The sequence below is a fragment of the Kryptolebias marmoratus genome, linkage group LG15, assembly GCF_001649575.2.
Source record: "Kryptolebias marmoratus isolate JLee-2015 linkage group LG15, ASM164957v2, whole genome shotgun sequence".
Classification (NCBI taxonomy): Eukaryota; Metazoa; Chordata; class Actinopteri; order Cyprinodontiformes; family Rivulidae; genus Kryptolebias; species Kryptolebias marmoratus.
Window position 1 is genome coordinate 31,546,106 of NC_051444.1, and position 27,115 is coordinate 31,573,220.

Genomic DNA, 27,115 nt, shown 5'->3' on the forward strand with positions numbered 1-27,115 from the left:
CACAGCTTTTGGCTTTTAAAGACTATGGTCTTAAACTTTTGATCAGCTGAAAAAATCATGTTTGAGTGTAAATGCAGTCTGCAGAAAATTCCCTGCTCAAAAGTTCTTGTCTCTTGCACTGATTTTTTCCTTTAACATTGTGAAGCTCTACTTAGAACCTTCTTAAGATCCAATAGTGCAAAATGCAAATTCTTGCAATTTTCTGACTTGTCTTAAGATTTTGATCAGGAGTGTATATGTACATATATTCATAAATATAATCATTTAAAGTGTCTTTTCCCCATGTGACTTTTTTAATCTTAAGTATTTTTTGTGAAATTAATAATTATAAACGAACTAACTATGAATTACTTTTTCAACACTTTTGCACAGCATTATGTACAAGGCATCGGTGATATTGTTTTAACAGGCAACATTTCGTGCTTTCCTAGTCAGATAAATTCAAACTAACTAAATCTATTCTCAATGACAATAAGAACACAGATGAAACACCTGATGATTTTTTTTCTAGTTTTTCTTGTTAGAAAATCTTTAGATTAAACAATCTCAACATGCTTTTCAACAATAATAAAAAAAGGTTTTCATGGAACAATTTTTGCAGGTTGTTTTCTTATGTTTCACTTTATCAACAGAATTTTTAAAAAACTTTCCCTTGCATTTTTTGTTTCATGAAAACACATTTTTGTGAACTCTTAAAGAGTTTTATTTCCAGAACTTGTGTACTTTATGCTGTTGATCCTGCCTGACTGAATGTGAATTCCCATTGTCACGGCAACGGCCATACAAACATCCATTAGCTGTTACTGAAATCAATAACACCTTTTCCTGCTACATGACAGATGTTTTTTAGATGCTTCAGATGTGATTTGATTTCTGCAAATGTTTACAGATGTTTTGTTTGTTTACTATAAATAAAATATATAACCTCTGGGTCATGACTTCTGACCTCAGCGTTTGTTTGTGACGCCACAATCAGAGCATGTTGACAACAACACACAGGTTCACTTCTTTGTTTTTTAATAGAAAGAGGTTGTGCACATTGAAAAGACAGAAAGTCAGTCCAAATACGTGGACATAAAGGACATTTTACAGGCATTGTATCCAGAGAGAGACAGTTGAAGGGAAGGGTTTTCCTCATGGTGTTCAAATATCAGGCTAACTTCTTCATGAAGTGTTGGTCTTTAAAACATTCCCATTTCCCACTTTTTTTTAGACATTACTATTTGTTAATTTATTTCTGCAACTTCTGCTTTGCAGTGATGGGTTCAATATCTTGCCCAATGTTGTTTCAACACACTGCAGTGGCTGGGGATCAAACCCCCAACCTTCAGACTGTAAGACAACCTCCCTAGCACTGGGCCAAAACCACCCGCTGGGAAATACTCCAGTAAAAGTCCAGCAGCTGATTCCAGTTCAGCACAGCTCTACAGAACATCTAAATGGACACTTACATCACACAGGCATTTGTGACAGAGGAGAATTTGAACATGAGTTTGTTGTGTTGTATTGTATTTTATTTGGCTTATTTTGCATGCTTTTAAATTAAAACATTTGAACTGAACTGTAAGTCACTGAAACATGTAAGATTTGGCAAGTTAAAAGACCATCAGAAAGCAGCTGATGAGGAAATGAACAGATGGTTTGGCTGGTAGGTGGACCTTGTGAGTATGAAAATAAGATTTACTTTCAAACACAGCAGAAAAACAAGCAGCAACAAGCAGTGATCAGGAGATTGGCAGAGGTGAGTACCCTACACTAGAGAGTACCTGAGACAGCAGGAAATAATAGATTGTTGGATATGTGACTGAAATTAGTTTCTGCTGGAATTATCTCAAGGAAAGAGCCAGCTGCTGTTGGGACTCCAGAGGGCTATACTACAAAACAAGTTCAACAAAGCAGGGCTTTCCTCCCTTAGCCTGGCTTGACCAAACCTAAAACTCCACTCAGAAACTCCAGGTACCATGACATTGGTTCTGATGTTTGTTTGTTAACTCAGACTTCCTGCTTTGTAAATCACTACATGAATCAAATCAAATCTATTATTTAATAAATTTTAAATGATGTACAAAGGTACTGATGAAATAAATCTAATATTCATGTTTACCAGACACCTCAGCAAATCAGATAAAATGTTAAAAATGTATACAGCCTTTTCTACAACATCAACTTGATATAGATCTGATGATGTGTTGAACAATCCAAATATTTTTAATAATCATTTTTTTACTGCAGCTAACAGCAGGTATATTGCTTTTGAATTGATTCAAGTTTCCAAACTTATTGTATTTCCAGGTGTTTCTTGTGCTCAAAAAAGCTGAAAATAAGCCCTTGTAACTTCAGGTCAAATTGACCTGAAGTTACAAAGGCTTCTCTACCTTTTTTGAGAGTTTCAGGAGGGTTAGGAAGGAGTATAGTCCTTAGGCTACAGCTATATTTACAGTATCCCTGAATAAACATTGTAGTTCAACTTGACAATTAAAATGCCATCATTTGTTCAACACCCAATTATGAGACACTGACTGTGTTAAGGTGATGGCAAAATGTTTTATTTCATATGTAACAAACTGATGTTGATTTTAAATGTTGCAGTGCTAGACAGAACTATGGTTACATACAAATGTTGTTTCACTCTTGTTTTTTTTCAGTCTGGGGTCTAATCAGAAACAGTGAACGGGTCGAGCTTCGTACTGACAGTTAACTGATGATGACCTACAGTCCACTCTTAATATTTTTTTGTTTCCTTGGTTGTCAGTAGTTTTATCAGCCTGCTTCTTAAAAAAACAATTCTTCCTTTTTACATTTTCAGTCCTTTTTCTCCTTTTTTGTGTATCTGTTGTGTGTGTCTGCAACAGTGTATGTGGACAGTTGGGTCTTGGTTTGTGTGTCTTTGTTTGTTCTTGTGGCTCTGCAAGAGCTCATTGTGACTTTCTAAGTCATGTCAGTTTGTGGAAACCATGTTTTTGTGCACTTTATGAACTGTGTCTGTGTTTGTTTCCTTGTGAAACACACAGCAACTCTCTGACCTCTGACCTGCAGCTCTGGGAGCAGACCAGTCTTACTGCTTCTCCTCCTCCCCCTCCTCCTGTTTAACTGCCCTCCCCTGATGCGGGACAGGATGTCACCATGGCGACGGGGTAAACAGATGATAACAAGCCTGTGGAGCAGCGCTCACGACCAGAAGAGGGGAAGCAGAGACAAACTCAGGAGGACACAGGTAGGACTCTGCAGGACACCAAACATCTGGAGACAGACACAGTTCAGGTGGGAGAACATCTGCAGACATTTTCTCTTCCTACAGTCTTTGATTATTGATTTTATTCAGTCTTTAGATTATTTTTTCCAAACATTTTCTGTGAGTTAAATTTGTGTTTTGATGTTTGTGCTCTGCAAAAATTAACATTGCTTGTTATTTGAACTCATGTTAATCTGTAAACTGTCTGGAGGTTCTGTGTGTGTGTATGTGTGTGTGGATTCCTTCACATGCAATGACACACCCAAACATTTCACCTACTGTAACAAAACACAAGGCTTGAAGTTGTTTGTTTTTACTGATTACTGATCATATATTCTATCAGTTAAAAAAATTAACTTTAATCAACATAACCCCAGTCTGCAGACACTGCTCAGGGTTTAATAACACTCTGTTACTGTGAGGATCAGTTTGAATAATTTAGTTTTTCAATGATTGGTTTGAACACCTTCAGGTTCCTGATCTGGGCTCAGACACTTTTGGTTTGTTGTTCAGGTTCTGCAGCTCAGTTATTGGGGTTTATTAAAACTGTTATTCTGGAGCATCTTTCCTGTTTCTGATTCCTTCAACTCAACAAAATCAAATGTGCTGAAAAGTTAGAACTGGTGTGATCTTTGTGCTGGTTTAAAATTAAAATCTGGTTAGAGCTCATGTTTCTTACAGAAATCCTGATGAATTGTGTTCAAACTGAGCTAAAAACAAATTATTATTTTATTTTTAAAAATATGTCAGTGTCCATGAAAGAGCAGTTTAGTCTGTCAGTCTGAAAGTGTAGGTATGTATTTAAGCTCAGATTTGTTGAGTATAGTTTGCTGATATAAGGGCTTTGTTTACATTGACTTTGTACCTGCAAAGTTGTATATCTGTATATAGCTGGAAACTTACTGGAGTAAACGTTCAAACTCCATCATTTAATGTAGTACAGGTAACATTTTTTTTATTGTTTGCAATGAATACATTTAAACTAATGTAAATGTTAATGAGTTTAGTTCTTAGGGAAATATAAAAATGCATGGATAAGTTTAAAGCAGCTCTTCAGTAGTGAAGTGTTTTTTGTGATTTTTATTTTCTAACACTCGTTCCTGAAATCTGACTCAAACCGTCTTTGATGCAACATGATTTTTAGCATCTTTCTGTCATGAAAACTTGTGAACAACAACATAAAAAACAGAAAATATCTGGAGAAATGTTGAAAGGTGTAAATTTAGATGAGAGAATGTGTAATGCCCCTGAACTATGGGGAGAAAATAGTCTCAAAATATCTGTGCGTGTGTAAAAGTATTTGTGCGTGTGTAAAAATATTAGTGCATGTGTAAAAGGATTTGTGTGTGTGTAAAAATATTTGTGTGTGTGTGTAAAAATGTATTTGTAACTCATGTAAGCATCTTTCTGTGTAAGTTTGGATAGCTGTGTCTGTGAAACATGATTGTAAGCCTTAAAAAGAAAATAAACCTTTTCCTACGCCTCCAAATGTTGAAAAAGTACACACAAGTCGCCAGATACACACACACAAAACTGCAGTTACGTACAGATCCAGTTACGAGTCCACAACTATTTTTGAGACTCATTTCACGCTTCCAGGGAGCTCCCAGATTTGTGCGTAGATGTTGCGTTTAGGTGCTAGTAGAAAGCTGGGTCATCTGAGTTTTCTTCTGAACTCAATAGTTCAACACATATTTCCCTCTTTACTTGTCTCGTGGCTAAGACATATTTTTGTGAGAGAAAAATATATATGTCATTACACCCACATCTACTTTTTAATACTGTAAGATGTTGTGAACTTCTAACTAGATCTGTACGTAACTGCAGTTTTGTGTGTGCATATCTGGTGACTTGTGTGTAGTTTTTCAACATTAAGAGGCGTAGGAAAAGGTTTACTTTCTTTTTAAGGCTTACAACCATGTTTCACAGATACAACTATCCAAACTTACACACAAAGATGCTTACACGAGTTATAAGTACATTTTTACACACACAAATATTTTTACACACGCACAGATATTTTGAGACTATTTTCTCTCCATAGAACACAAATATAAAAATGCCAAATATATGCAAAAAAAATTGTATCAGAAATATAGGCCAAATATTGTTAATTGTTTTTGTTATTTTATATATATATATATATATATATATATATATATATATATATGTATGTATGTATGTATGTAGCACCCTTACAACCACTCTTAGTTGGAAATCTCAATGTAGGGGTGCTTGGGTTCGTTATAGAAGATAGATACCAGATAGGTTAACCTAGATAGTGGATAATTCCGAATAAACAGGCAGAAATACTCTTTTGTCCTAAATGAGACCCAGAAATATTAACTTTTTCGGCAATTGATTCGGCTGATATTTATTGGATTCAATAACCAACTTCACACTCTTAAACTAAACAACTGGCGAACAAAGATAATACACATAACAAATTATTTTTCCCCAAAATAGCACAACAATAAACAAGGAAAATACCCAAGTGATATTACTAAATTAAATCAAATGGTACTTTTTTTTTTCTTTTGTGTAAAAGCTAACAATCAGTTCTTGTTTCTTTTTCTTGTTTTGCTTTTAATTGTACCTCACATTTAACTAAAGAACATTAGGAGAAAGGTTTTTTTTTCAAATCACATAACACATTTAACACGCACAGAGCCCTCATGTACGTACACACACACACACCTACAGTCAGGTTGAGTACTCACAAGACCCCGGCAAAAAAAAATACTGTTGCAGGCCTGTTCCAACCCTTGGGAGCGTTGAAATCTCACGCACCCCAAAACACTGAGAGCGTTGCAATCTCACAGATCCCAAAACATTGAGAGCGTTGCAATGTCACGGATCCCAAAAACATTGAGAGCGTTGCAAGCTCACGAATCCCCAAAAAACATTGAGAGCGTTGCAATTTGCCCGCTAGCCTAGCTTCAGCCCGCGATGACTCCTCGGGTCGCTCGCTCGTCCTCCGCCCTTCGGGTTTCGGTCACTCCGCTTCAGCTGAGAAGCTTCCGAACTTTTCAGTCAATGCAACCCGTCTCAACCTCCTTATTTTGTGTAATTCTTTTTCCTTTTCTTTTTCCGCGTCGAGCTTCGGCTCGTCCCGCCACCGTTTCCTTTTTTTTTTCTTCCCGTTTCCTTTTTTCTCTTTCTTTCTCTCCCGCCCGCGCGAAGACAGCAGCCCCGCCCCCTCACGGACTTTTCACCAATACCATCAGTTACAGATCTGACTACCTTAACTGACCAATGAAACAGCGAAATCCATGAAGGAACTTATATCAGACGTAAAACACCCTTTTAGTTTAACCCATTTTAGTCAAATATTGTCACTGACCAAAACAAAACATATTTCCCCACCACTACAAGTAAACTTACTTTACAGTGTTAGATAGCAACACATACATACATATCAGTCACTTATCTCAGTGTGTTAAGAAATATGAAAACTTTGGTTTTATGTAAAAGCAAATAATCATTTACTTTTCATATACTTCAGTGACAATTACCAATTTAGGATTTACTTTAACCCTTAAAGTCCCACTGAATGTGACAATAGCCCCATATCTACCACAGGGCTACACCCTCCCCCTTCTAGAGGATTTTGATGCCCTCATCAAAATAATGTTTAAACAAACTGAATAGAAGGTTTTAAAAGAGAGTTAACAGTTGAACATGTTAAACATAATGCCATGGGATGGCACCAGAAAGTTTGGCAGACACTGCTTCTGGAGTCCTTGTAGGTTCCACTTCCCACCAACACTCCCTGACTGAGTACGGTCAGTGCCTGGTTCGATGGCTTTCCGAGTTCATCGTAGCTCAACCAAACTACAGGTCGGATAACTCTCCTTGAACGTTCAACTGGTACCTTAACATCAGTTTCTGGAAGTTGATTAAGGTCTGCTCTGACTTCTGGATTGTTGCATCCTAGATCAACAGTCGGACGCCGGTCTGGGTTGACGTCAGGAACGTGTTCTGGCTCTGCTTGAGTCGGGATAGAACTGGGTTGGTCAGTTTCAGTAGTGACTGGCTGAGATACCCTTGTGGACAACTGTGAATGTGTCAATATTCTGTCCCAGTCCATCCCATGAGGTCTTGGTAAAAATGCTTCCTCATTTTCGGAGGACATGTCATCTCCATTGGACAAGGTTACTAGTTCCTTTACCTTGGGTCGCTGTGCTCTGGTTAGAGGTCTTTGTGGTGCTTCAACCTCACCGTTGTCCATAGGTAGTCTCACGAGGTATCCAATGGGTAACAAGTGATTACGATGGACTGTCTTTTCACCACGCATGCCTCTCTCAGGCTTAATCCTATAGACTGGGATATTGGGTAGTTTTTCCACAATAAGGTATGGCGAAGGTTTCCATTTGCATTTCAACTTGTGTTTGCCTGTGCCACCAAAGTTTCTCAACAACACTCGATCACCTTTGTCGAGAACTTGTTCTTTCACATGCCTGTCGTGAGCTTTTTTGTTTCTCTGGTGGTTCTTGTCAGCATTGTCTTTAGCCAAGCTGTAAGCCCTCTCAAGATCTCTTTTCAGCTTGTTGACATACTGATGATAGGACATGGACTGCTGCTTGTCCTCTGACACACCAAAACAGATGTCTATGGGTAGACGAGCTTCCCTCCCAAACATCAGCAAGTATGGTGAGTAACCAGTCGCTTCATTTTGAGTGCAGTTGTAGGCGTGCACTAAATGACTTATCTTTTGACTCCATTTATTCTTTTATTTGGTGTCAAGGGTACCAAGCATCGACAATAATGTTCTGTTAAATCTTTCTGGTTGGGGATCTCCTTGAGGATGGTATGGAGATGTTCTTGACTTCCATACCCCAAGCATTTTCAGAAGGTCTTGGATCAGTTTGCTTTCAAAGTCTCTCCCCTGATCGGAGTGTATACGTGCAGGCAATCCATAATGCACAAAGTAACGCTCACACAGAATCTTTGCCACTGTGGCCGCGGTTTGATCTTTGGCCGGGAATGCCTGAGCGTACCTCGTGTAATGATCTGTCACGACTAAGATGTTGCCATAGCCCTGTGAATCAAGTTCAAGTGACAGAAAATCAATGCACACAAGATCGAGGGGGCCTTGACTTGAAATCTGTTTCAAAGGAGCAGCTCACTGAGGAAGTGCTTTGCGAGTGACACACCTGCCGCAGTTCTTAATATATTGTTCCACCTCAATTCCCATTTTAGGCCAATAGAACCTATGTCTAAGCAGCTCTATTGTTTTTTCTACTCCCAGGTGACCAGATTCATCATGGAGAGATTTTAGTACCATCGAGACAAGTTCTTTGGGGAGCACTAGCTGGTGGATCTCAGCTCCAGACGGTCTCTTGACTTTCCGATAGAGCAGATGGTCTTTGACCATCAGCTTGTTGGCCTCTCGGGAGAGCAACATGGATGCAGGGTTATCAATGGGTGACCATGGTGGACCCCCACAGAGTGACTGTTTAACGGGACAGATTATTGGGTCTGTGTCTTGAGCTTTTATCAGATCTCTGTGGCTGAGTTGGGTCAAACAGCCAAGGTGGAGGCGAACTGGATAGGCGAAGCACTCAGGTAGGGCATCCGGAGAAACTCCCAATGACTCTGCCACGGTGGGGAGCTTGCCGGGTTCCTTCTTGAGGTCAATCTGCTTACAGAGAGCCTTAACACTTTCAGGTGGCACACTTTGCCATTCACTGTCCTTGTTTGGGAGTGGATTGCGAGATAATGAATTGGCATCAATGTTGTTAGCCCCAGGTCGGTACTGCAATGTGAAATTGTAGGATGACAGGGCTGATAACCAACGGTGGCCTGTTGCGCTGAGCTTGGCTGTCGTGAGAATATACGTGAGAGGGTTGTTATCAGTTCTCACTGTAAACTGAGCTCCATACAAATAGTCGTGGAATTTATCCACTACAGCCCACTTGAGAGCCAGAAACTCGAGCTGGTGCACCGGGTAGTTCCTTTCAGATGCACTAAGCTTCCGGCTTGCAAATGCTACTGGTCTTAAACCTTCTGGATGCTCTTGATTTAGGACTGCACCCAACCCCTGAAAACTGGCATCTATATGAAGCGTGTATGGTTTCATTGGGTCAGCAAAGGCCAGTACCGGTGAATTTGTGAGACAGTGAATGATCTTTTGGAACGCCTCAGTACAGGACTGATTCCACCGATCTCCGAAAGGTTCTTTAAGTTTATAATAGGTCTTGTCTGGCAATGGAGTAGACTTCTTTTTCTTTTGTGTAGGAGGATATCCTTTGCACAGTTCAGTTAGAGGTCTGACAATGAGGGAGTAATGTTTGATGAAGCGGCGGTAATAACCACAGAATCCCAGGAATGACTGTAGTGAAGGGAGGTCAGTTGGCTGCTTCCACCGAGTCACAGCTTCCAGTTTTGCTGGATCTGTAGCGATGCCACGTTCGGATACAATGTGTCCAACATAGGTAACCTGTGAGCGACAAAACTGACACTTGTCAAGGGATAACTTAAGTCCAGCTTCTTCAAGCCGAGTGATGATTTTAAGCAGTCTTTGTTCGTGCTCTTCCAAAGTCTTTCCGAACACAATCAAGTCATCTAAATACACTATAACCTCTAGCATGTGCATGTCTCCTACAGCTCTTTCCATCAGCCTTTGGAAAGTTGCTGGGGCTCCAGTGATCCCCTGTGGCATTCGCTGAAATTGGAAAAACCCCAAAGGACAAATGAAGGCTGTTTTTTCTTGGTCCTCTTCAGCCATAGGGATCTGATAATATCCACTGCGCAGATCCAACACTGAGAACCACTTACTGCCAGCCAGGCAGTCTAAGGCGTCATCAATCCGTGGTACAGTATACTGGTCTGGGATGGTTCTGCGGTTTAAGGTTCTGTAGTCGACACACATGCGGAGCTGACCATTCTTTTTCCGAGCAAGGACGATTGGTGAAGCATAAGGACTCCTTGATTCTTTTATGATCCCTGCTGCGAGTAATCCTTGCAGGTGACGTCTGAGATCATCTAGGTCCGCAGGAGCTAAACGCCGTGATCGCTCCCTGAATGGCGTATTGTCACTTAGGCGGATATGATGCTCCACACCCTTAGCCAAACCTACATCCCATTCGTCTGTTGAAAAAACACTTGGATGTTGTGACAGCTTTTGACAAATTCTTTTTTTCCATTCTTCGCTGATGGGGGAGTCATGGAAGTTGAACAAGGATGGATCCATATTTGGGACTGTATCGACTTCGGAACGTGGGGCATCCATTACCATGTCCACTACATGTAAGTGAGCAATAACAGTTCCCTGTGGAATGGTTGTCTGTTTCAAGGACTCGTTTCGAAGAAGCACTAAAAACTTGTTCTTGTCAAGTGTCTTGGAGAATAGCACGGTTGGCTGGACCAGTACACTTGGCGGAAGTGCGGGTGAAGGAGCACGTTCCGTGATAAATATGCTGTCTCCGACCACTTGCTTCACTTTCACTTTGCAGATGGCGATGTGCTCTTTACCAGCCGGAATAATTAGCGGACCAGGCCCTGTCCACTTTACTTCAGCCACCAGTAAGTCACATTTATTTTCTTGGTGAACCTGGGTTTCCACCCCATGTACAGAAAAAGGTTCTTGGACCTGAACTTTAGCTGAGTAGATGTATTCTACCCCTTTCCGGGCTTGGATGGGACTTGGGGTTTGAACCCCTTTAACATTTGTGCCAATCAGGACAGGAATGGTGTCAGAACAACGTGGATCAGGACACACTAGGGCAAGGGCAGAGACTAACTTGAGTTTCTTGGACTGTGAGGTTCTAGGTAGCTCAAGATCCACCTGGATGTAACCTTTGTACGGGTAACTGCCCTCTGATTCACTGAGGCCCCAGATGGCTAGACCAGCCACAGGCTGGAGTGGGATGTGAGACAGGTGTTCTGAGTACCAGCTGTCGAAGATGATGGTGACTTGGGAGCCGCTGTCCATCAAGGCAGTACAGGGATTTCCATTGATTTTGATTTGAGAGGTGGAAGGAGGTCCTACTAGTCCCTCAGGCAGACTACTGGTCTGCACATTTATAGCACTCCTCTTGACATTTGCGTTAGTGGTGGTGGTCCGGGGGTTGTCGTTGCTTCTCTGTTTATTCTTTTGTTTTCTTTGTGATTGTAACAGCTTCTGTATGACTTTAGGGTAGTTTTCTGGAGCAGTACATTTGTTAGCAAAATGCCCATCTTCACCACACCGATAACAGAAGAAGTCACTAGAGTTTCTTGGTGCAAAAACTCCTTGATGTCCAGCCTTTGACTTTGTCTCATCATGGTGGGGCAATGTAACAGGATTGTACTTTGGTGTAACTGACATAACGGAGACTTGCTTTCTGAGTTTTACCACTTCTTTCTTTAAAGCTTGTATATTTGGGTCCTCTGAGCTCTCTACAGATGTATCGGCTGTGGGCTGAGAGCTTGGGGCAGGGGAACTTGGTATAACAGCAGATAGCTCACTCATACGTGCTCTGAGTTCTTGTATTTCCGCTTTCAAGTCTCTCACTTCATGATTTTCAGCAATGGTGGTAGTTTTTGCATACACATTTTTAGTAGGTTGCAGTCTGTGACGTGAAGCTTCGTGTTCCTCTTCCAACCTTATTTCATTCAGTAGCTGTAGAAATGTAGGGGGATTATTCCTGCGTTCTCTCAGTCTGAGATTTAGAACCATTAAGTCTGATCGTGTGGCTCCTTTAATAAGTTGTTAAAGACGTGCTCTGTCTACTGCGACTAACGGCAGGCCGCCTTTCTGAACCACTTTTGTAAGAACTTACTCCATGCGTCTCAGGAACTCAGAGAGTTTCTCGCTTGGGTGCTGACACAGCATTCTAAATGCAAAGTAAAGCTCCTCTCCGGTTTCTGGCGTACCAAACGTGTTCTCAAGAATGTCCAGATAATCAGTAGCAGTTGCTGCTGGGTCATTAAAGCGGACAGCTTGTAAGATCTCCAGAGCAGGACCCTTCACACTTTCCATCACTCTCATCTTCTTTTCTCTTTCTGGTCGATCCAATTCTTCGATCATCAACCTGGCTTGTTCAATCCAGTTCTCCAACTGTTCTTCACCAAGGGGTGTGGGCAATACTCCCGAAAAAGTTCTCAAACGTCTGTAGTGGCTACTTTCATTGTTCATGGGCTTGTTGGTCATTTGAAGGATGTCTCCAACTGCCCTTATGATGGCTTCAGGGGTGGACGTTTGAAGTGGAGGGACTTGGTCTGTCTCAACTGGTATGGAGCTTTCCACGGCAGGGTTTGGATGCCCACCTTCCTCCTCTCCTGATCCAAAGATTCTCCATGGCCGATTAGAGCCTTCGGGCAGGACATCCGGAGGACAAGTCTTAGCATTCACAGTCTCTCGGCACTCACATAACACAGTTAAACTCTGAGACTGTGGGTCATACATCCGCCCTCTTACACGGACTCGCCCCAGTACTTTGAGGGACTGCAGGGTTTCTTCAACAAAACTCACTTCGGCATCTTCTGGGACATCTTTCACCAGTATGGCTGTATCAGGGTCGATACCCTCACCTTTACACCAGTGCCTCAACTGAGCCATCCCCACTTATGTCTTTATTTTTGTTTTTTCTTTAAGTAAACTTAAAAAGCTATATTTCGGTGGCTTAAGCGAAATTTGGTTGTTTTAGCTTACATTAGAGTTGACATATCCGTTAAGGGGAAACAAAACCAATACCTAGAGAGTCGCTTTAATATGGTAAGACGTTTGCGTTAAATCTAAAGAAGTTACCTTTACATTACTTATTGACCTATTTTTTAAATCTCTGGGTGAAAGCTAATTTTAGGACTGCCTGCGTTTTACCTACTTAGCTGATCCCAGTGGTGCCTCCAATTTATCGATTTTGTTTTTTAAACAATTTTTTTGTTTTTTTTCATCCATGTTAATATGACTGCAGAGGTCACAGCCTTCTTCCTTCTTCCTTCAGCCTGACAGGTCACAGCCTCTGCTGTTAGAAGCATTGAAGGTTTTTATAAGAGGGGAGATTATTTCTTCTAGGGCCCATCAGTAAAAATCCAAAAGAGAGAAAGTAACCCGGTTATCTGAGCAAATTACATTTTTAGATTCTCTAAACACAACTTCAAAACAGTAGATATGTATAAAAAACAAATGTTTTTGCAAACCGACTATGATCTTATCACATCACAGCACACAACTGAACTTTTACTCAACTCAAAATCCAGATTTAATGAACAGGGTGATAAGACAAGATCCCAAGATACTTAAAACTTCTCCACTTGGGGCAGGACATCCTCCCCGATCCAGAGAAGGCACTCTACCCTTTTCCGGCTCAAGACCATGGCCTCGGATTTGGAGGCACTGATCCTCATCCCAGTTGCTTCACACTCGTCTGCAAACCGCTCCAGCAAAAGCTGTAGATCACGGCCTGATGAAGGCAATAGGACTACATCATCTGCAAAAAGTAGAGACGCAATCCTAAGGCCACTAAAACAGATCCCCTCGACACCTTAGCTGCGCCTAGATATTCTGTCCAGAATCGGTGACAAAGGGCAACTTTGACGGAGTCCAAATCTCACTGGAAACGAGTCTGACTTACTGCCGGCAATGTGGACCAAGCTCTGACACCGGTCATATAGGGACCTAACAGCCCATATCAAAGAGCCTGGTACCCCATACTCCCAGAGTACCCCCACAGGATTCCCGGAGGCACACAGTCGAACGCCTTCTCCAAGTCCACAAAACACATGTAGATTGGTTGGGCAAACTCCCATGCACCCTCAAGGACCCTGCTGAAGGTATAGAGCTGGTCCCGTGTTCCACGACCAGGGCGAAAGCCACACTGCTCTTCCTGAATCCGAGGTTTGACTATCTGACGGACCCTCTTCTTCAGAACCCCTAAATAGACCTTACCAGGGAGGCTTAAGATCGTGATCCCTCTATAATTAGAACACACTCTCTGGTCCCCCTTTTTGAATAAGGGGACGACCACCCCAGTCTGCCAATCCAGGGGAACTGCCCCCGAGGTCCACGCAATATTGCAGAGTCGCGTTAGCTAACACAACCCTACAACATCCAGAGCCTTAAGGAACTCCAAGCGAATCTCATCCACCCCTGGAGCCTTGCCACCGAGGAGCTTTTTAACCACCTTGGTGACCTCAGCACCAGAGATTGGAAAGCCCACCCAAAGTCCCCAGGCTCCGCCTCCTCAATGGAAGACGTCTTTGAAGTATTCCGCCCATCGACCCACAACGTCCTGAGTCGAGGTCAGAAGCACACCACCCCCACTATAAACACTGTTGGTGCTGCACTGCTTTCCCCTCCTGAGACGCCGTATTGTGGACCAGAATCGCCTCGAAGCCGTGCGGAAGTCTTTCTCCATGGCCTCTCCGAACTCCTCCCATGCCCGAGTTTTTGCCTTAGCGACCATCCGAGCCACATGCCGCTTGGACTGCCGGTCTCCTACTTCCAGTTACACTATAATGTAATAGAATTTGATTTTGACCATAATTATAGAAAGACATTATACATTCCAGTCTCTGAATGAAGACAGTTTATCAAAGTGGAGAAATGTGCCAAAATCTAATTGTGTGTGTGTGTGACTGCTTAAGTGTTCTGAGGAGGAATGAAAAGTGTTAAATGTCTCTTTGTGTTGGTCCAAAATCTTTGTTTTGAAAGAATAATAATTTTTGTTTCTAAAAGAGCACAAAAAACTAGGTTATGGCCCAGTTTTTGGTAAGAAAAAGGAGATCCATTCAAACAAGAAGGTCCAAGAAAATAAACACTGGCAGTCCAGGTGAGCTTATTTATAAATACAGACAGTAAAAATGCATTTTGCAGTATCTATAAAATAGTATTTATGACCTAATTCAATTCCAGGAAACAGGGCCTTAATCTCTTGTAACAACAATCTAATGACTCAGTTGAAGAAAATAGTTAATTTGTAATAATTTATTAGGATGATGGATGGCAAATTTATTTATTTAATAACTGAAGTGATTGTAAATAATATATATGTTCCACCCATAGTTCAAAGCTGCTGTCATTTACTGGTGAAACTAACATTAACACAATGCTGCTGATATTTTTATTTAAAGGGGACTTATTATGCAAAGTTCACTTTTTACATGCTTTTGTACTTCCATTTGGGTATCTACTGCTATTAGAAACAGTCTAAGCACAAAAACAAAACAAAAAAAAAACCACCCAGCCATTTTTTTGACAATAAGTAAACGTTTTTTAGTGTCTGCAAAACAACTTGTTTCAATAACTTCTGGATTGTTGTGTCACAATCCCCGTTACCTAGCAACCCCAAACCGATCCCAGCCCCTCACCTAGCAACCCAAGTGGAACTTCACCCACTTCATTACAAGAAGACTGTCACATTAGTTCTGCTGGTTTTACAGCTGAAAAATGTCTGCTGGAAAAGGAAAATGTTCTGCTGTCGACTGCAATATAAAACTTGTGTCTATATTGCTGCTGTCCCGACCCGCTACCAGTCAGGTTTCGGACCCACTTACTGCTACTCTCCTACTTGACAAATGTTGGTTCAGAACCGCTAAGTGGCCCTGTCCCAAAGTCAGAATCCTCAGAGTTTGAATTAATAATAATATAAATGTGCATCAGATCTGTAGCGTCTTCAGTGCGTTTTTATGTTTTCAGACGGGACACTGAGTTGGGGTGCGTGGCCAACAGCAGCTAATTTGCATAATTTGCCACTATGGCTGGTAGACAAAATTTTTAATTTCCACCCCTGGCTTCAGGTTTCTGTTTCTGTGACAACCAGTGTTGGGGATTGCGTCAACATGTGTGTAATCACAGAAGTGTGAGAAACCACAGTGAGGTCATGTCTCACACACCAACACACACATCCATTCCTGCAGCAGCTGCAGCTCAAACACAAGAAACTGCAAGTAAAACAAGGTGTGAGAGGCACCAGAAGAAATCAAAAAAGAAGATTCTTGTCTTTAGTGGTTTAAAATTAAAATGCAGAATAAAACAATGGAATAAATTTGGAGAACAAGTTAAGATTTAAGGTAAAAGAATTCCAAATTCCACACTTTAAAATTTATTTCAAAATTAAAGAAGAAGCACTAAAACACAATCTTAGTGAAGGCCTATAATCAGTCCTTGAAGGAATACATTTTATCTGCTTTCTTTCATGCCAAAGTTTTATACTAAGATCAATTTATGATGAGAAATTATGATGATTTCAGAATTGTTGAGGCTAAACCTCAAAAATGACATTATGCACAATGGTATGCGGTCTGTTCTGTTAAAAACAACTCAGCTACTACCACACCAAATCTTTAGCGCTATTCCTGTGAAATTGACTGGGTTATATTTATCTTTTTGTTGACTAATGTTAATTATCTGTGGTGCCCATCTTGAATTGGATTAACTCTAAAAGTTATTCAGTTGTAGATGTGCATTGATTGACAGTGATTACTTTATGGTTCATGAAATATTTTGGTAACAGACACTCAAGCACACACATGCATTAAGGACCCACCATGGACCTACCCCAACTCTGCTAAGGGCACACTTAAACTTCCACTTTGGCAAAATATCAGACGGTAGCTAAAGGCTAAAAGTAGCATATATATACACAACAATATACTAGGTATGCTGAAGTAGATGAAGCATGATAGACTTTGTTGTCGTTTCATCTGATCTGCGGCTGCATGTCTTGGACACTCGGGTGAAGAGAAGGGCGGAGCTGTCAACTGACCACTACCTGGTAGTGAGTTGGCTCCAATGGTAGGGGAGGATGCCGGTCAGACCTAGCAGGCCCAAACGTATTGTGAGGGTCTGTTGGGAACGTCTGGCAGAGTCTCCTGTTAGATGGAGCTTTAACTCTGTTGAGAAAAACAAGTTTTTAGTATTCACTCCTTTCAGAGGAATCTCACCTGATCACTTAGTTTCTCTCACTGGATTTTTGATGTTGCAGAAAAGACGGTCACACAAAACAAGTCCAGACCAGAGGTTTAATTACCAATCATCCATTTATTTAAACATTCAGCTGAATGGAGACAACAACTCGCCAACAAGAAGCAACAGCAACACGTTTCTAGTTGTGTCTGAGGTGAATCCCCTTTCACCTCCTTTTTATACTATGAACCACGCCCAAGACCATGGTTTTCTGCACACAAACAGCTGCAGCAGCTTGTTTTTCCATCTCTTCCATCTCAAGGACGGCTACCTAATCTCACTCTCCTCTGTCATGATGTTTTGGTGTCTCCATCTTACACAACTGTTCTTTGTGATTGTTTTATCATGAGCTAAGGGTAACTGTCATGGACCGAGGTGGAGAAGGAGGTGAACCCAGAGTGCAGACTTATCTTAAAATAAAAACTGATTTATTTAAATTAACAAAACTAGAAAACAAAAGGCTGACGTGGCAGCAAAACAAACTATAACAAAAATCCAAAGATGATGCGGCAAGGCAAGGCAAGGAGGAGCCAGGGACAAAACACCAACACAACAACAACCAACAATGAACCATCAGAGGAGTGGAAAAAAAGACCAGGTTTTAAAGCAGAGGATAATGAGGTAAGTGGGCACAGGTGAGTGATGAAGATTGTGGACAGGTGGAGATGGGCGTGGCAGATAAACAGAAGCAGACTGAGGGCAAGAAGAGAATGATGACAAGACACAACAATGACAAAACCAGAACACCTAAAAACAAAATAAACCAAGAAACAAAACCCAAATCCTTACAGAACGGATGACGGCTCCCGACATCCCAAAAGAAAAACAAACAAAAACTTAGCACGGGGGGGGGCTTAAACAAAAAAGAAAGGATGGAGGGCAAAAAGCAAAAGACAAACATAAAACAGTAACAACAACCGACCAGGCAAAAAGGGCCAGGGGAACAAAACAACCAAAACCAGAAATTCAGAATACCGGTCGGTACACCGGGCATCGTCCATGGAAGGACCAGAGTTCAGGTAGGCGGCCTGGGAACCGTCCACGGCGGAGCAAGAGTTTGGGTGGACAGCCCGGGCGCCGTCCACAGCAAGGGTAGAGTTCAGGTGGACGTCCAGAGAACCGTCCACGACAAGGCTAGAGCCCGGGCGCCATCCACGGCATGATGAGAGCTCGGGTGGACGGCCAGGGTGCCGTCCACGGCGTGGCAAAAGCTCAGGTGGACGGCCTGGGTGCCGTCCACCAGGCAGGCATGAGCCAGACAGATGTGGACCAGGCAGGCGTGAGCCGGACAGACGTGGAGGAGGCGTCGCCCGGGACCCTCCGAGGGGTACAGGAGAAAGAGCTGAGCAGGCGGCGTCGGCCTGATCCACTGGTGGAGTTTAGGCGGCGTCCGCGACCCCCTCTGGGGCACTGGCAGACTTGGCAGGTGGAGAGGTGTCGCCGACCCCCTCTAAAGACTTGGCAGGGGGAGAGGCGTCGCAGACCCCCTCTGAGGACTTGGCAGGGGGAGAGGCATCGACCTCGGCCCCCTCTGGAGCGGCCTGGCGAGGAGCATTGACCTCGTCCCCCTCTGGAGCAGCCTGGCGAGGAGCATTGACCTTGGCCCCCTCTGGAGGCTGAGGGGTCTGAGGGGTCTGAGGGATCCGCGGGAGCGGCATTGGAAGCTGAAGGTTCCGCGGGCCCGGCACTGGAAGCTGAGCAGAGGGTGCTGGAGGCACTGGGGGCTCTGCAGAGGGCGCTGGAAGCACTAAGGGCGAGGCTGAGAGCACCGGAGGATACACTGGAGGCAGAGGATTCCGTGTGGGGACCTTCCTTCTTGACGTAGGTGGTTTAATCGCCAAGCGTGTTCCCCAGAACAGAGACGCACCCTCCTCCTCATCCACCAGGATGGGCGACGGAAGACCCCCACAGACATCATGAACCTCCCTCCTTCGACGTCCAAGTCGCAGAGAGACCGTGAATTTAAGAGGGGCTGCAGCCACAGGAGACACAGAGGGTGCAGAACCCAGGGCAAAGTCCCACCTGGCCCTGTCCAGGATCTCGCCCATCCCCGGGAAAGACCTGAGCCCAGGGTAGCTCCTTCAGGAGGTTGTGGGCCGCCCAAAAGCGCTTTTTCAAGTCCTGAGACGTGGCCTCCACATCACAGTAATTCCTGACTGCGACGTGGATCTTGAGAAAATCTTTCTTGGAGATGTTCAAAAAAAAAGATAAGTCCGCTGGGCTCTTTGCTGGCCGGTTCATTATGTCATGGACCGAGGTGGAGAAGGAGGCGAACCCGAAGTGCAGACTTGTCTTACAATAAAAACTTATTTAAATTAACAAAACTAGAAAACAAAAGGTTGATGGGGCAGCAAAACAAACTATAACAAAAATTCAAAGACAATGCGGCAAGACAAGGCAAGGCAAGGAGGAGCCAGGGACAAAACACCAACACAACAACAGCCAACAATGAACCGGCAGAGGAGTGGAGAAAAAGACCAGGTTTTAAAGCAGAGGATAATGAGGTAAGTGGGCACAGGTGAGTGATGAAGATTGTGGACAGGTGGAGATGGGCGTGGCAGATAAACAGAAGCAGACTGAGGGCAAGAAGAGAATGATGACAAGACACAACAATGACAAAACCAGAACACCTAANGGACGTTGTGGGTCGATGGGCGGAATACTTCAAAGACGTCTTCCATTGAGGAGGCGGAGCCTGGGGACTTTGGGTGGGCTTTCCAATCTCTGGTGCTGAGGTCACCAAGGTGGTTAAAAAGCTCCTCGGTGGCAAGGCTCCAGGGGTGGATGAGATTCGCTTGGAGTTCCTTAAGGCTCTGGATGTTGTAGGGTTGTGTTAGCTAACGCGACTCTGCAATATTGCGTGGACCTCGGGGGCAGTTCCCCTGGATTGGCAGACTGGGGTGGTCGTCCCCTTATTCAAAAAGGGGGACCAGAGAGTGTGTTCTAATTATAGAGGGATCACGATCTTAAGCCTCCCTGGTAAGGTCTATTTAGGGGTTCTGAAGAAGAGGGTCCGTCAGATAGTCAAACCTCGGATTCAGGAAGAGCAGTGTGGCTTTCGCCCTGGTCGTGGAACACGGGACCAGCTCTATACCTTCAGCAGGGTCCTTGAGGGTGCATGGGAGTTTGCCCAACCAATCTACATGTGTTTTGTGGACTTGGAGAAGGCGTTCGACTGTGTGCCTCCGGGAATCCTGTGGGGGTACTCTGGGAGTATGGGGTACCAGGCTCTTTGATATGGGCTGTTAGGTCCCTATATGACCGGTGTCAGAGCTTGGTCCACATTGCCGGCAGTAAGTCAGACTCGTTTCCAGTGAGATTTGGACTCCGTCAAAGTTGCCCTTTGTCACCGATTCTGGACAGAATATCTAGGCGCAGCTAAGGTGTCGAGGGGATCTGTTTTAGTGGCCTTAGGATTGCGTCTCTACTTTTTGCAGATGATGTAGTCCTATTGCCTTCATCAGGCCGTGATCTACAGCTTTTGCTGGAGCGGTTTGCAGACGAGTGTGAAGCAACTGGGATGAGGATCAGTGCCTCCAAATCCGAGGCCATGGTCTTGAGCCGGAAAAGGGTAGAGTGCCTTCTCTGGATCGGGGAGGATGTCCTGCCCCAAGTGGAGAAGTTTTAAGTATCTTGGGATCTTGTCTTATCACCCTGTTCATTAAATCTGGATTTTGAGTTGAGTAAAAGTTCAGTTGTGTGCTGTGATGTGATAAGATCATAGTCGGTTTGCAAAAACATTTGTTTTTTATACATATCTACTGTTTTGAAGTTGTGTTTAGAGAATCTAAAAATGTAATTTGCTCAGATAACAGGGTTACTTTCTCTCTTTTGGATTTTTACTGATGGGCCCTAGAAGAAATAACCTCCCCTCTTATAAAAACATTTAAGTATCTCAGGGCCTTGTTCACAAATTAGGGAAAAATGGAGCGGAGATTGATAGGCGGATTGGTGCAGCATCTGCAGTGAAGCGGGCACTGGACCGGTCTGTCGTGGTGAAGAAAGAGCTGAGTCAAAAGATGAAGCTCTCGATTTACTGATTGATCTCCTGCCTCCTGGACACCTCCCTGGTGATGTGTTCGTCCCACGTCCCACCAGGAGGAGGCCCAGAGGAAGACCCAAGACACGCTGGAGGGACGATGTTTCTTGGCTAGCCTGGGAATGCCTTGGAATTCCCCCAGAGGAGCTGGCCCAAGTGGCTGGGGAGAGAGAAGTCTGGGTCTCCCTGCTTAGGCTGCTACCCTCGCGACCCAACCTCGGATAAGCGGAAGATGGATGGATGGATGGATGGATAGATGGATGGATGGATGGATGGATGGATGGATGGATGGATGGATGGATGGATGGATGGATGGATGGATGGATGGATGGATGGATGGATGCTGAAGTAGATTTCAGAGAACATTGTTTTATAGGAATGAATAAGATCTCAAATCTGTTTTAAATAAAGTTAAATCCATCCATCCATAATCTGTCGCTTGTTCCGAAGTCAGGTCCCAGGGACAGCAGCTTGAATAGGGAAGCCAAGACATATCTTTCTATAGCCAGCTCTTCCAGGAGGATTCCAAGGTGTTCCCAGGCCAGCCAAGAGACAGTCTCTCCAGCATGTCTTCCCTGGGGTCTTCTACCGGAACACCTAGGGAGGTGTTCAGAGGGCATCTTTGTCCAAACTATGTTCACCAGCTCCTCTTTGTATGGAGAAGCAACGGTTCTACTCCAAGTCTCTCTTAAACTTTTCTGCCTTGGCCTTCTAGCTCAACTCCCTCTTTTACTACAGCTCATCAGTATGCAATACTGTCAAAGCTGCACCAATCTGTCTGTTGGTCTTTTGCTCCATTATTCTCTCATTCATGAATAAAACCCTGAGATACTGAAACCTCTTTAGAGAGGCTGAGAAGTGTTTTCCCCCTGTAAGTAGAACACACCGTTTGGTTCCCCTTCTTGAAAAGGAGACCCACCACCCCAGTATGCCAATTCAGTGGCACTGTCCTAATATCCACGCATGTCAACCAAGACAGCCCAGCAACATCCATAGACTTATAGAACTTAGGGTGAATCTTATCCACTCCAAGAGTCCTTCCACCCCAGAGCTTCTTGCATACCTTGGTGACCTCAGTCCCAGTTCTGGGCAGACCCATGATAGTCCCCAGACTCAGCTTCTTTCATGGAAGATGTGCTTGTGGGATTGAGAATATCCTCAAAGTAGTCCTTCCACTTGTCGACAACAACACTGGTTAAGGTCAACAGCACCCCATCTCCACTGTACACAATGTCGGAAAAGCGCTACTGCCTAAATACTCTGAAATGTCATTTGGTCCATAGGCTCAAGAAACAGTTAGAGGCTGTCCCCTACCCAAAGGTGCAGGGAAGCTACCCTATAATCTACTGGGAAAAACTCTATTGGACATGCTCCGTGCCTGGAGGCTATAAATGGCCTCACACCAGCCTAGCACCTCTCACAGAGTGGATTAAGTTCCAGCCCCTCTCAAGAAGATTGGTTCCAGCACCCACGCTGTGCGTTGAGGTGAATATCTAGTGGGCACCTCTCAACCTCATACACAAGTTCAGGCTCCTTCCCCACCAGAGAGGTGGCATTCAGTGTCCCAAAAGCCAGCTTTGATAAGCTAGGGTTAGAGCATCAAGGCCCCCGCCTTCGGCTGCTACCCATAGCACATTGCATCAACCTGTGCAGTGCCTCCTGGAGATGGTGGGCCCGCAGGAAGCAAAGCATACATTAAAAACTCTAAACAGGAAAACAATAGCCTGACTGCATTCACACTAGCATTCTCACTACAGACACAAGAATTACTGCCGTTTTGATACATTTCAGCTCAACTCATATTCAGCAGCTGTAGTTATTGAAATATGAAGCAATCTTGACACTTCATCCAGTAGTTAATTTTAAAAATTTTCTTGCTAAATTTTAATATAAAAATTACAGTAAGTTTTGACCTTGCTTGATGTCAGAATGTCCAAACACTGTTTCTGTAAGTAGAAACTGGTAGAACTGTTGTTCCTATCACTGAATTCAGCTGTTCTTTTTTTTTAAAGTGTCATCTTTTAGCCATCTTCCCATCATGGCAGAGAGTACAGACATCGAGCAGCTCCTCGTGGCTTTCCAAAAATTTGCTATTCATGGTGACACAAAGGCAACTGGGAAGGAGCTGAATGGGAAGAACTGGGCCAAACTGTGCAAGGACTGCAAGATCATTGACAGCAAGAATGTCACCAGCACAGATGTGGACATCGTCTTCTCCAAAGTGAAGTGAGTGTTTCTTTGAGTGGTCCCCCCTGCTGTTGACACAATTGCTTGGAAACATTTGTATCAACAGTAGGGGGCCCCACAGTCTGCTGCAGTTAAAGAGCAGATTTAAAAGATGAATAACAGATCCTTACATGAATGCATCAACAAAACCAAGACAAGAAAGTCAAAGGTCTATGGGTGACACAATCAGTTTGGATGTCACTAAGACTGAAGACATCTTGAGAAAGATCAAGATCAAGATTTTCATTTCACACCATTATATTTCAAAAGATATTTCTCACAACCACATAGCAATGCTCCAGTAACTCTTGAATATCTTTGCTACCAGTTGTGGTCAAGATTTTATATAAAATAATAAACAAGAGTGCTAATATTTTGTGTTTTTCTTAACATGTCATCATTCTTAAAGGAAGCAGAGCTGAGTTTGACTCTGAATGACCTGTGACCTTTCTGGACATAGTCTTGTTGGCGCATGCATGTAAGAATTGTGCAGTTCATACCATATTGACCATATTGTATCCACTGTCTGGAAATCAATGGGTAATTCAAAACTAAATAGTAGGAGCTGAACAATAATTTTAATTTTTTATTTTTTTCAAGATGGCGCCACGGTAGGCATAGAAACGTGTTGCCTGTTACGGCAGCTCCCTGCTATTTTCCTTCTTTTGTGTTTTTTCTTGTGTTAAGTTTTTTTCTTTTCTTTTGTGATTTTTTTATGGGTTTCAACCTGCCATGGACCTGCAAAGTCTTGTTTGAGTCGTAGCACTCCTTCTACTCCTTTTGGGACTTCTAACTTTTTCACTTGGAGATCCTGCAGGCCACTCAAATGTTTACAGCCGAGATCAGCTATTAGCGCTGTGCAACAGGAGGGTACTCCCAGATGAGCGACCTAAGATCCAGAGAGAATGACGTCGCCGGAGGAGGGGACGCAGAGCTGGAGCAAAATACTGAGAGAGGAGGAGACGATACAAACCAAGCATTCAATCTGTTCTCATGGTTAACGTAAGATCTTTACCTAACAAGATGGAAGAGCTGACGGGGCAACCAGACTGCAGTGTAAGTATCAGCAGAGAAGCCTCCTGCTATTCACAGAGACTTGGCTCATGGATCACACACCGGACTCTGTTGTAACTTTGGATGGCTTTCAACTGGTGAGAGCAGACCGGAGCAGAAGGGAGAGTGGTAAGAGGAGGGGGGGGGACTGGCGATGTACGTCAATGAGAGATGGTGTAATCCTGGACACATTACTTTGAAGGAGCAACACTGTACCAAAAACATTGAACTGCTACCGGTTAGCACTCGGCCATACCACCTGGCCCGAGAGTTCTCACATGTTGTCGTGTTAATTGTTTACATCCCACCCTCGGCCGACACTACGGCAGCCAGGTCGTTCACACCATCATCTCTCAGTTACAGATGGCACACCCACAGTCCCTGATTATTATCTCTGGGGACTTCAACCATGCATCTCCTTCTTTCACTCTCCCCAACTTCACCCAGTATGTCGACTGCCACACTAGTGCCAACATCAAGGAGGCCTACAGCTCATCACCCCTCCCCCAGCTTGGCCACTTAGACCATAACCTGATCCTTCTCCACCCCACCTACACCCCCATTGTGAAGAGGAAACCCCCCACCAAAAAGGTAATAAGGATGTGGTCTGAGGACTGTAGTGAGGCCCTGAGAGACTGCTTTGAATGTACAGACTGGCAGGAACTCTGCAGGCCTCACGGAGAAGACATTGACGCCCTCACCCACTGTGTCACTGACTACATGACCTTCTGTGTGGAGAACACTGTGCCAACGAAGAAGGTACGGTGCTTCTCCAATAATAAACCATGGGGGACCTCAGAGCTGAAGGCCCTGCTGAACGAGAACATGAATAAAAAGTGAATAAAATCTCTGTCCATTTCAAGGACAATGGTGGAGCCACAGGACCTGCAGAGCGGGGTGGGCTAACGACCTGAATTTGTTTTTTAATAGATTCGACTCTAGGCCATTAACCACCACCCCCACCCCCCAGCTCCCAACTAGCCCCCTCCGTGTGCTACTCCCCCTCTCTCCTGGTGCAGTATCATCACTGCCTGCACTCTCCTCTCCCTCACCCACAATGGAACCAGCCCCACCTCCCACTCCAACCCAGCCTCACATCCGCCTCACAACTGATTAGGTGAGAAGTCAGCTCAGAAAAACTAAGATCAGGAAGGCAGCAGGTCCGGATGGTATCAGCTCCAAACTACTCAGGGACTATTCAGACCAGATCTGTCAGGTGGTCCTGCACATATTCAACCTGAGCCTGAGTCTGGAGACCGTTCCTGACCTATGGAAGACTTCCTGCGTGGTTCCAGTGCCAAAGATCACACATCCTAGGGAGCCCAACCACTACAGGCCTGTGGCAGTGACTTCTCATCTGATGAAGACCATGAAGAGGCTCATCCTGCTTCATCTTCGCCCAGTGGTGAGCTCGAGGCTGGACTCCCTACAGTTTGCCTACCAGCCCGGCATCGGGGTGGAAGACAGTCATCTTCCTGATGCAAAGATCTCTCTCTCACCTAGAGCAGGCGGGAAACACTGTGAGGGTCATGTTCTTTGACTTCTCCAGTGCTTTCAATACCATCCAGCCGACACTGCTGAGAGGGAAGCTGGAGGGAGCCGGAGTGGACAGGCAGCTGACAGCATGGATCACCGATTACCTCACCAACAGACCACAGTACGTGAGGCTCCATAACTGTGTGTTTGATGTGGTGGTCTGCAGCACGGGGGCACCACAGGGCATGGTCCTCTCACCCTTCCTGTTCAGTCTGTACACTTCAGACGTCAGGTACAACTCGGACCACTGCCACCTTCAGAAGTTCTCGGATGACACAGCCATTGTTGGATGCGTCTCAGATGGGAATGATGAGGAATACAGGGGGGTCATCAGTGACTTTGTTGGCTGGTGTGAGACCAACGCTATCTAAATCAACGCCAGCAAAACGAAGGAGATGGTCATTGACCTCAGGAGGAAGTCATCACCTACAGCACCGGTGAACATCCAAGGAAAGGACATTGAGACAGTGGACTCTTACAAGTACCTGGGTGTTCACCTCAACAACAAGCTGGACTGGTCTACTAACAGACGTCCTGTATAAGAAGGGCCAGAGTCGACTCCACCTGCTGCAGAGACTGAGGTCCTTCGGTGTATGCAGGACTCTGTTAAAGACCTTCTATGACACGGTGGTTGCATCTGCCTTCTTCTATGGAGTGGTCTGCTGGGGTACAGGATGTAGTGAAAGGGACAGGAACAGGATCGACAAACTAGTACGGAGGTCAGGTTCTGTACTGGGGTGTCCTCTGGAGCCTGTGGTAGTGATGGCTGAGAGGAGGATGTTAGCAAAGCTGACAGCCATCATGGACAACCCCTCACCACCCTCTGCATGAAACTGTGGGAAGGATGAGCAACTCCTTCAGCCAGAGACTCGAACATCATCGCTGCAGGATGGAGTGCTTCCGTAGATCATTCATCCCAACAGCAGTTAGGCTGTATAACACAACATGATATTACGAGTCACTTGGACACTCCACCTCCACTGCCATAACTTTGCGCTCACCTCCGTATACATTTAATTTATTTTACTGTACTGTTACTGTACTGTTATCTGTATATATAGTGTTCATTGATGCATATATTTGGTTAATATATATATATATATATATATATATATATATATATATATATATATATATA

At 44.1% G+C, this 27,115-nt stretch overlaps 2 protein-coding genes and 1 long non-coding RNA gene across 4 annotated transcripts in view; 1 reads left to right on the top strand and 2 right to left on the bottom strand.

Moving 5' to 3' along the window:
- Window positions 1-6,376, bottom strand: part of LOC112451409 — a 46,916-nt gene extending 40,540 nt beyond the window's left edge. Inside the window, exon 1 of the long non-coding RNA XR_003040227.2 lies at window positions 5,953-6,376. This is a non-coding gene — a long non-coding RNA (uncharacterized LOC112451409). The remainder of the gene's footprint in view (window positions 1-5,952) is intronic.
- Window positions 3,044-27,115, top strand: part of tppp3 (tubulin polymerization-promoting protein family member 3) — a 27,054-nt gene continuing 2,982 nt past the window's right edge. Inside the window, exons 1-2 of one of the 2 annotated variants that reach the window (XM_017436441.3) lie at window positions 3,044-3,214; window positions 23,175-23,388. In XM_017436441.3, coding sequence (XP_017291930.1) covers window positions 23,201-23,388 — 188 coding nt within the window. In that variant the 5' untranslated portion in view covers window positions 3,044-3,214; window positions 23,175-23,200. Of the gene's footprint in view, window positions 3,262-23,174; window positions 23,389-27,115 lie in introns of both variants that reach the window. The other variant, XM_017436440.3, reaches the window with a different exon arrangement.
- LOC108247990 (paraneoplastic antigen Ma1 homolog) lies at window positions 11,994-12,776 on the bottom strand. The gene has a single exon (XM_017436437.1). It carries the CDS (start codon window positions 12,774-12,776, stop codon window positions 11,994-11,996), a length of 783 nt encoding a protein of 260 aa, XP_017291926.1.